This window comes from Oncorhynchus tshawytscha, linkage group LG08 (genome assembly GCF_018296145.1).
Source record: "Oncorhynchus tshawytscha isolate Ot180627B linkage group LG08, Otsh_v2.0, whole genome shotgun sequence".
NCBI classification, from domain to species: Eukaryota; Metazoa; Chordata; class Actinopteri; order Salmoniformes; family Salmonidae; genus Oncorhynchus; species Oncorhynchus tshawytscha.
Genome location: NC_056436.1, coordinates 40668467 through 40679456, shown reverse-complemented (window position 1 = coordinate 40679456; position 10990 = coordinate 40668467). Strand labels below are relative to the sequence as shown.

At 41.5% G+C, this 10990-nt stretch overlaps 1 protein-coding gene across 4 annotated transcripts in view; it reads right to left on the bottom strand.

Moving 5' to 3' along the window:
* Positions 1-139: 139 nt before the first annotated feature.
* myo6b (myosin VIb) overlaps positions 140-10990 on the bottom strand; it is a 95884-nt gene continuing 85033 nt past the window's right edge. For all 4 annotated transcript variants that reach the window (XM_024429793.2, XM_024429794.2, XM_024429795.2 and 1 more), the window contains 3 exons: positions 3663-3794; positions 1809-2027; positions 140-1574 (listed from right to left, as the gene is read on the bottom strand). In XM_024429793.2, coding sequence (XP_024285561.2) covers positions 1378-1574; positions 1809-2027; positions 3663-3794 — 548 coding nt within the window. In that variant the 3' untranslated portion in view covers positions 140-1377. The remainder of the gene's footprint in view (positions 1575-1808; positions 2028-3662; positions 3795-10990) is intronic.

The window sequence follows — 10990 nt, the reverse complement described above, 5'->3', positions numbered from 1 at the left end:
TTTTCATCATTCATTCTTAATCAGTCATCTTGTTAGATACTGTAGTCAATTAGCTAGTCTAAGCCGTTTAGTGAGGTACTAACAGAAGACCTGACTTAATGGGCAAGTCTTGCTATTAACTAGAGTCTACACAATGATAAAAGGTTGAATGCATTTATTTCCTATATTGCAGTGCAATACTCAGCATACAATTGAAGTTGAATCTGAAATTGCAAAACAATTTTAATGTACAGAAAATAATACAAACAATTAGATCACTCATTATCAAATTATAACTGGGGGTTCACAATGAGATGAATTACTCATGTCAGAACGTCAAGAATAGGCAAAAGTCAAGCAATCTAGATTGAAAGACCAATACAAATCACACCTAGAAACATTAAACTTTCAACAATGTTATTAAAATAGTTGGACAATTCGGTTTTTAGTGTTTTATATTAGTGGTGAACAGAAAGCACTTGGGAGTTCCCTCTATGAAAAGACGTTTACAAATTCTACAATTTCTTTTAAAAAGGAGTTATTAGATGTAAATACAATCTGTCACTATGGAATACAAATAGTGACTGATTTCTTTCACTATGCCATATTCGGAAAGTGTATATTTTCACTGTGTCCCAAAGAGGTTTGTGCTCTAATTAACCTCCTGTATGGTTAACGATGACATTCAAAATACAGCCTTCGACAAAGTCGTAAACAAGATATTTTTGAGAAATATGTCATCTGCCTTCCTATGAATCATCTATCATTGCAAAAGTCCTGCAATGTCCTGTTGTTAAAAGATGTGAGCTGGTGCGCTTTCATTGTCATGAAAATGTAAAATAAGCTTTCTTAAAACAAATAACAGCAACAAATTCAACATCCAAGGATACAACCTGCCCCCAGCATTACGGAAATACCAGCCCTACAGACAGAGGAACATTGCAGCTGCATTATCCTGAAAATGTGTCAACAAAATCAATTATTCCTAGAGCTCTCCAGTCATAAAGCCAAATATTTGCAACAATTTATTCAATCAAATACAATAGTTCCAACAGTGCTTAAATTTCATTTAACAACTAAACATGAATATACAATTAAGACTGTTTTGAGGAAAGGCTGATCTGAAACTTCTCATTAATACCAATAAAATAGTTAAGGCCTCGTAGTAAACATTTCATTCAATCGTAGGTCATTGCTTGAGGACGAGATGTAAATTGGTATGTATATTCCCCACAAACTAACAAAGAAACAAAACCAACATATCTAAGTAAAATGTTTAAATGACCTCAGTGAGATAACCGTTAGCTTCAAAGACTGCTATAATAGGGAATGCTTCTGCTTTCTTCCCTTTATTTACTGCATTCTTTTTGAGCCCATGGACATGGGTGATCCTCTGGTTCACTGGAGGTTCTGCAGCATAGCTGTGGCGTACGTGGGCCTGGCCTGTCTGCTTTCGATGGCGTTTCGAAGGTACATGATCCCGTTGCAGCGTTCCCAGACCTCCTCAAATTGCCGAGGGAGGATCTCAGCCCCCCTCTTCGTGGTCAGGCCCGTCTCCTCCAGGCTTAGCTCACACATCTCCATGTCATCTTTTCCTAAGGATGTGGGGGGGGGAAGAAGACAGTGAGAGAGGAGGGACATTGACAGTCAAAAACAGGATTTAATACACACACACAGGAAAGGATAACATGATTGAATAGGGATTATTTTTTAGGATGGGATAACCACGTTCACAACATGCACTATGACATAGAGCAGAGTTTCATATTACAAACACATCAATGTACATATAAAGAACATATGAAGCTGATCTATCCCGAGGGACCCACCTGCCACCAGTAGGATGGGCTGCTTGTCTGGGTGTAGCTCCATCTGCCTGGCGATCCAGGGCCCGTCAAAGTGGGCGTACCACCAGCCCTTCTTCTTGTTCTGGGGGTCCTTGTACTGGTCACCGGGATGGATGAAGGGGATGCGGAAGTAGCGCTGCTGGCGGTTCATGGCTATCTCCTGCTGCTGGGCGGCCATGGCTGGAGCCGGGTTCTGTTGGGCTGTGTGTGGCAGGTTTGATGTTCTTGTTACTGCCACAATACTGCTTTATTATGTGTGATTACCGAGGCAAATAAATGTGGAATTATTTTATTATTTTTTGTAAGAGGAACAATACTGTATTTACACAGCAGTGTTTGAAGCAATTCATTTGCTAAATGCTAGAACATGACTGAGTTGAATGATTAAATCATAGGGTGGTGGAAGGAAGCAAAAACATGAAACTCTGAAAATATGGGACATCAAAGATGGCATAAAATACACAAACAATGCTATGGTTGAAAAGCCAGGTAAGCTGCTTTCTCCCCTCTTACATGGCAGACTTGCCAAGACATGCTTCCATTAGCGAGAGAAGAGAGAACTGCAGCCAAACAAAAGGCATATAAAATGGGTTCAACATGCCTTTCAGAAGCTTTCACATCAAGAAATGAAAATGCAGTGAAAGCAACATCTGTTCTGGGTAGCTTTCATGTAACTAAATAATACTTTCTTGAAACATGATTTCCAACCTCCCCTGTTGTCTGAGTTGAATACATCATGCATGACTGGATAGAGCAAGCGGTCATGGTAGCACACAGCTAAACCCGATGATGTGTTGTGGCAGCTGAGTCTAATTGGAACAAATACTTTTGACGCAGATGGGAGCTAGGTTTTGGGGCAAGGCTTTTAAGAACACTAATTGAATGTCAAGAATAACAGGAAGGCAATTTATAAAGTGGACATTAATCCTCCTCCATCATTATCAGAAGAGACGGTGAAGCTGTGAAGACAAACCCCACTGTTTTTTACCTCATGTAACCCACCGAGGGCTCACTGAAGCATTGCTGCTTCTTCTTGGGTTTTTGCCCTCCATGTTAATCCGACATGAATGCAATTGTGAGACTTTTTCCCTCTGGGAAAGTACATTGACGAGTGGGCAAATGAGTACCGTGCTAGCAAATTAGGTACTCTGTGTGGACGTACAAGTAACTGCCAAAATAATGTAAAGACTTGAGTAAATGAGGAATGCAAAGTATAATTAAGCATCATGCTTAGGGTCATGTATACAAATGCTGGGCAGGCCATAATTTTGGCTATCATGGATATACCCACATAGGATGACAATGCCCCCATCCGTAGAGCACGAATGGTCGCTGAATCGGTTGATGGGCATGAAAACGATGTAAACCATATGTCATGGCCGTCTCAGTCACCAGATCACAAACCCAGCTGAACACTTATGGGTGTTTCTGGAGCGGTGCCGGAGACGTTTTCCACCACAATCAACAAAACAACCCATTTAAGGAATTTCTCGTGGAAGAGTGGTGTCGCATCCGTCCAATAGAGTTCCAGACACTTCAATGTTAAAGTGCATTGAAGCTTTTCTGGCTTGTGGTGGCCCAATGCCCTATTAAGACACTTTATGTTGTTCCGTTTCCTTTATTTTGTCAGTTACCTGTAACACAACTTTCAAGGTCAAATATGGTCACAGAAAGAAAACAGATGAAAAAAGGATGTTACTGTTGAAAACATGTCTGCAATGGACACAGGAAATGGTAATAGCAGGGTTAAGACAAAACGTGTTAATGTCTGAACACAATCCTGGGTTGAGGAGGGTAGCCTACAGTAGCATAATAGCCCAGGATGGGCTATCTCACCGTAGTCAGTGATAGATTTGGGGGCCCTCTGCTCCGTGGCTGAGTCACGTTTCTTGTTCTTGGACTTCCAGGCGTGGTAGACCTTTAGACGGCGATGGAACTCCTCCCTGCATGCCGCCAGCAGCTCAATATCTACACAGGGATGACATCAACAGAACTTAACCAAAGTGAATGAGCATAAAACATTTTTTCCCCAAATATGTAGCCAAATTTCTATTATATGTAAATAGTTTTATGATTAATGAATGCCATAATGTAGTATTGTTAGTTACTCCTCTCTATTAGCTGAAATATATATATATATATTTCAATTCATTTTAGCTGTTGCGCTAGCTGGTTGGGCCATACATTTTCACAAATCATGGGAATTTCACGTGCCATCTAGACATTGCCTAACTGCGGAGGCACATGTTGCTAGGCAACCCCCAGACTTGCGTGGGCAGCCCCAGCTAAAGCCAGTGTGAGAGACTTGATAGCAAACATTAGTGCTATGAAACTAAATAAATACTGCACCCACAAAATTTCTTTGCTAGATTCATGATAGTTTTGTTAGACAAAGCAAGGAAAGTGAACTTAACATCATGTAGTTTTATTGGGATTTGCAGCTGTTGCTGTTAAGTAATGAATCTGCTAGCTTCTGAAATACTGTAACTTACTCATCCTTTAAGGTTATGGGAGTAAGTCTTTATTATCTTTTATGCCTCCATCAGTGGAGGCTCTTCAGAGGAGGAAAGGGAGGACCATCCTCAAGTGAAATGTCATTAAAAAAATAATCATTTTTAGATAAAACTATACTAAATATATGAATATGTCACCAAATAATTGATTAAAATACACTCTTTTGCAATGAAGGTCTACAGTAACTTCAACAGCACTCTCTGGGGTAGCACCATGGTGTAGCTAGCTTCCGTCCTCCTCTGGCTACATTGACTTCAATACAAAACTTAGGAGACTTGTAGGCCTCACCCCCTTCCAAAGACAAATATATAGTAATTATGACCACTTCCGGAGGACGTCCTCCAACCAATCAAAGCTTTTGTAGTATGAAGTGACATGTTGTCTATCCAATCATAGAATTAGGATCAAAGAATGAACCTAGTGTGTTGTATTGGGATTGTGCCACAGAGCATTATGGGGGTTCTATGTGTTGAGAAGCTTGGTGACATTATTGGATCGAGATTAAGAGTGAAGAGCATTTTGGACATCATTCAATTCAAATTATAGGAGATGGAGGAGGTATATTTTAAAATTGTTTTCTTGGTTGAGAACTTTATTTTTGTGTCCAGTTATTGCAATTTAATAAAATTTGCCTTGCTAACTTCAGTAGCTAGCTAGCTACCAGCACTAGTGTGTAGTTTTCTCCGCCAGAATGGTAGAATGGCCAACGCTGCCGAAAATGTTGTGGACTTTTTGTTGAAGAACCACTTTCATTCTCTGGGGTACACGGAAAAGGTGCGAATTAAAACTGAGGGTCGAACTCTGCCTGGAAAAAGCTGCATCAATTAAGACAAAGGTCTGTGTATTCAAACTGCGCAACACAACAATAAAGTAAGAAGATACAGGGATGTTTTTCAAGCGGCTTATCAACACCACTGTTGGGCATGCAAGCATTTGCTTTTAGAGGACACGATGAGAGGGAAAGTTCCACCAACAAGGGAAACTACAAGGAGCTTGCAGAGGTAATTGCACGTTATGATGCTTTACTTGCTGAACTGTAGGCTACTAATAAGAGCATACAGCCTATGCTGAAATGTGAATGTGATCAAATTTAGTTTATTTTCAAAATTGGGGTGGCTAGGCTGCCTATACATTTTTTATCCCAAATTATTAACTGGAATTAATCAATCAACATAATAGTTTTAAAAAACTATTAAAATGTTTTATAAGGTTGCATGGGCCTGCATGATGCAAACATGCATAATGCAAGCTCTGAGTTATATTGTCTATCAGTTGTTGTCTCTGTGTCTGGGTAGAGGAAATCCCCCACCTAATCTAGTCTAAATATCATTTATATAAACAAATACTGTATAAGGTAGATGCAGTTTTGACAGGGTTTTAATCCTGCCCATGTGACCTGATTTGTAAAAACTGGTCCCACATAGTCATACCTTATAGGGTCCAGAGTTTTCCTAGTTTTCCAGGCCCCATGGGGTTAAAATTGCTCCCGCACTCTGGGACCTATGCTGCAACCAGTCTGCTTGCAGTTGTCAGTTATCGTCAGGTATGTGGATGATCAGGGCTTTATTCAGGAACGTTTCTTGGGCTACTTTGATGTGTCAAGTGGGCTAGATGTGCAATCTGTGTTTGACTTTATGAATTTTGAGATGTCTGAGTTTAACTTCATAGAGAAACTCGTTGTCCAAACCTAGGATGGCGCAGCTATAATGGAATGTATCTGCTATTTATATTTACAGCTAAATCCCCTCCTGTTCCCTGATTAAGAGGTGATGACTACTCCACTCCACTACCATTGTCAACTTTCTCCTGACATGAACTGAAGCCACATCTCATGTGCCTGCTCATCCATTGGCACATTGAATGTTTCCCCTCCAAGTACTGTGAGGACATATATAAAATGTATCTCATTACTGTATGTCGAGTCAATCACATTATTACATTAATGATTTTACTCCTTGCTTGGACCAACTCATTCTTAGCTCTTTTGTCTAACTGTGTAGTGTGTTGTGTTATTGTTTTTTGTCTTCCCAGTCAAATCCTGTCCTGCACTGGTCAAGTCTCTGAACACCAACTCATGCCTCATACCCTCATTCAATCACTGCCGTGATCCCTTTCCAACACGGTGTAAGTAGCCCTCTCATTCCCATTCCTCATAATATTATACTATAAACAACTTTATTAAATGCTTTACATGCTGACCACACCGCTCGCGTTGCAAAATAAATGTACACGTACATGTTATTCAGTCATTGCACCCACACTGCCCGCGTGCGCCAATGAGCGTCTGCGTTGCCAAGAGCTAAAATAGAAGTCAGGTCTATTTGTGACGCTGAACACGGTGCCAAGTCCTGCCTCTCCCATCTCCTAATTGGTTTATAGAAACATATTCCCACATGCCATCTCCTCATTGGTTATACCCACGTGGGTGATTGAAAGATGAACTGAGGTCGGTCATGGTAATACACCTTATTACGAAAGTTAGATGCCAATCGCCATATAAAGTCCAAAGAAGAAAAAGCCTGGAAGGAGGAGAGATGACTAGAAATTATGTGGTTGACGTTCATATCCCAGGACAAATTAGCTAGCAACAGCAAAGTATTAAACATTTATGGCAATTCAGTTGCTAGCTAAATTGCCATAAATGTTTAATGCTTTTCGACCTGTCCCCAAATTATTATAATTGGTTCAGAGTTTGTTTTGATATTTCAATCACGAGTGTCGTGATCGCGCTTAGTGTGGGGGGGGACAAAATCAATTTGTGCACGATGGCGCACGCGCATGTCCGGTTTGGGCATGGTGTTCGGTTAAAAGAATTAGTCATTGACGATTTTTTAAAAACACACTTTGTCGTCTCCGTGTGTTCTGCGCCTGTACCGTGGGTCTCCCATCCTGCTACATTTTTAAAGCCACCAGCCTCCACTGGCCTCCATTAATGTAATTTCTGTGAAAAAAAACTTTGGTACAGATAATATTAGGGCGATTCCAGGCGAGAGCGAGCCGAAAATATTATTGGTATCTCAAATTATTCTGGAAATTCTTACATTTGTATCACAAACCAAATGTGAGAATATCATAAAATTGGCCATTTAGGCCCTTTTTAGACCTATACATGCCTCCTGTAAGACTGATCAGTGAACCGTACATGATACAGAAACAAACATCTTATTGTCATTATAATCCTTATAGTGTGCTTTAATATATGGAGTATGTTTAGATTCTGAAAATTTTATTTATTTATTTATTTCACCTTTATTTAACAAGGTAGGCTAGTTGAGAACAAGTTCTCATTTACAACTGCGACCTGGCCAAGATAAAGCAAAGCAGTTCGACACATACAACGACACAGAGTTACACATGGAGTAAAACAAACATACAGTCAATAATACAGTATAAACAAGTCTATATACGATGTGAGCAAATCAAATAAATCAAATCACATTTTATTTGTCACATACACATGGTTAGCAGATGTTAATGCGAGTGTAGCGAAATGCTTGTGCTTCTAGTTCCGACAATGCAGTAATAACCAACAAGTAATCTAACTAACAATTCCAAAACTACTGTCTTATACACAGTGTAAGGGGATAAAGAATATGTACATAAGGATATATGAATGAGTGATGGTACAGAGCAGCATAGGCAAGATACAGTAGCTGATATCGAGTACAGTATATACATATGAGATGAGTATGTAAACAAAGTGGCATAGTTAAAGTGGCTAGTGATACATGTATTACATAAGGATGCAGTCGATGATATAGAGTACAGTATATACGTATGCATATGAGATGAATAATGTAGGGTATGTAAACATTATATAAGGTAGCATTGTTTAAAGTGGCTAGTGATATATTTACATCATTTCCCATCAATTCCCATTATTAAAGTGGCTGGAGTTGAGTCAGTGTCAGTGTGTTGGCAGCACCGGCCAGCTGGTCTGCGCATGCTCTGAGGGCGCGGCTGGGGATGCCGTCTGGGCCTGCAGCCTTGCGAGGGTTAACACGTTTAAATGTCTTACTCACCTCGGCTGCAGTGAAGGAGAGACCGCATGTTTTCATTGCAGGCCGTGTCAGTGGCACTGTATTGTCCTCAAAGCGGGCAAAAAAGTTATTTAGTCTGCCTGGGAGCAAGACATCCTGGTCCGTGACTGGGCTGGATTTCTTCCTGTAGTCCGTGATTGACTGTAGACCCTGCCACATGCCTCTTTTGTCTGAGCCGTTGAATTGAGATTCTACTTTGTCTCTGTACTGACGCTTAGCTTGTTTAATAGCCTTGCGGAGGGAATAGCTGCACTGTTTGTATTCAGTCATGTTACCAGACACCTTGCCCTGATTAAAAGCAGTGGTTCGCGCTTTCAGTTTCACACGAATGCTGCCATCAATCCACGGTTTCTGGTTAGGGAATGTTTTAATCGTTGCTATGGGAACGACATCTTCAACACACGTTCTAATGAACTCGCACACCGAATTAGCATATTCGTCAATGTTGTTATCTGACGCAATACGAAACATCTCCCAGTCCACGTGATGGAAGCAGTCTTGGAGTGTGGAGTCAGCTTGGTCAGACCAGCGTTGAACAGACCTCAGCATGGGAGCTTCATTTTTTAGTTTCTGTCTGTAGGCAGGGATCAACAAAATGGAGTCGTGGTCAGCTTTTCCGAAAGGGGGGCGGGGCAGGGCCTTATATGCGTCGCGGAAGTTAGAGTAACAATGATCCAAGGTCTTTCCACCCCTGGTTGCGCAATCGATATGCTGATAAAATTTAGGGAGTCTTGTTTTCAGATTAGCCTTGTTAAAATCCCCAGCTACAATGAATGCAGCCTCCGGATAAATCGTTTCCAGTTTGCAGAGAGTTAAATAAAGTTCGTTCAGAGCCATCGATGTGTCTGCTTGGGGGGGGGGATATATACGGCTGTGATTATAATCGAAGAGAATTCTCTTGGTAGATAATGCGGTCTACATTTGATTGTGAGGAGTTCTAAATCAGGTGAACAGAAGGATTTGAGTTCCTGTATGTTTCTTTCATCACACCATGTCACGTTAGTCATAAGGCATACGCTCCCGCCCCTCTTCTTAACAGAAAGATGTTTGTTTCTGTCGGCGCGATGCGTGGAGAAACCCGTTGGCTGCACCGCCTCGGATAGCGTCTCTCCAGTGAGCCATGTTTCCGTGAAACAAAGAACGTTACAGTCTCTGATGTCCCTCTGGAATGCTACCCTTGCTCGGATTTCATCAACCTTGTTGTCAAGAGACTGGACATTGGCAAGAAGAATGCTAGGGAGTGGTGCACGGTGTGCCCGTCTCCGGAGTCTGACCAGAAGATCGCCTCGTTTCCCTCTTTTTCGGAGTCGTTTTTTTGGGTCGCTGCATGGAATCCACTCCGTTGTCCTGTTTGTAAGGCAGATCACAGGATCCGCGTCGCGAAAAACCTATTCTTGGTCGTACTGATGGTGAGTTGACGCTGATCTTATATTCAGTAGTTCCTCTCGACTGTATGTAATGAAACCTAAGATGACCTGGGGTACTAGTGTAAGAAATAACACGTAAAAAAACTGCATAGTTTCCTAGGAACGCGAAACGAGGCGGCCATCTCTGTCGGCGCCGGAGTGAGGGCGGTGAGATAAGGGAGGTAAAGGCAAAAAAAAGGCCATGGTGGCAAAGTAAATACAATATACAAGTAAAACACTGGAATGGTAGATTTGCAGTGGAAGAATGTGCAAAGTAGAAATAAAAATAATGGGGTGCAAAGGAGCAAAATAAATAAATAAATAAATTAAATACAGTAGGGAAAGAGGTAGTTGTTTGGGCTAAATTATAAGTGAGCTATGTACAGATGCAGTAATCTGTGAGCTGCTCTGACAGTTGGTGCTTAAAGCTAGTGAGGGAGATAAGTGTTTCCAGTTTCAGAGATTTTTGTAGTTCGTTCCAGTCATTGGCAGCAGAGAACTGGAAGGAGAGGCGGTCAAAGAAAGAATTGGTTTTGGGGGTGACTAGAGAGATATACCTGCTGGAGCGTGTGCTACAGGTGGGAGATGCTATGGTGACCAGTGAGCTGAGATAAGGGGGACTTTACCTAACAGGGTCTTGTAGATGACATGGAGCCAGTGGGTTTGGCGACGAGTATGAAGCGAGGGCCAGCCAACGAGAGCGTACAGGTCGCAATGGTGGGTAGTATATGGGGCTTTGGTGACAAAACGGATTGCACTGTGATAGACTGCATCCAATTTGCTGAGTAGGGTATTGGAGGCTATTTTGTAAATGACATCGCCGAAGTCGAGGATTGGTAGGATGGTCAGTTTTACAAGGGTATGTTTGGCAGCATGATTGAAGGATGCTTTGTTGCAAAATAGGACGCCAATTCTAGATTTAACTTTGGATTGGAGATGTTTGATATGGGTCTGGAAGGAGAGTTTACAGTCTAACCAGACACCTAAGTATTTGTAGTTGTCCACGTATTCTAAGTCAGAGCCGTCCAGAGTAGTGATGTTGGGCAGGTGCAGGTAGCGATCGGTTGAAGAGCATGCATTTAGTTTTACTTGTATTTAAGAGCAATTGGAGGCCACGGAAGGAGAGTTGTATGGCATTGAAGCTTGCCTGGAGGGTTGTTAACACAGTGTCCAAAGAAGGGCCAAGTAAACAACCCTTTTTGAA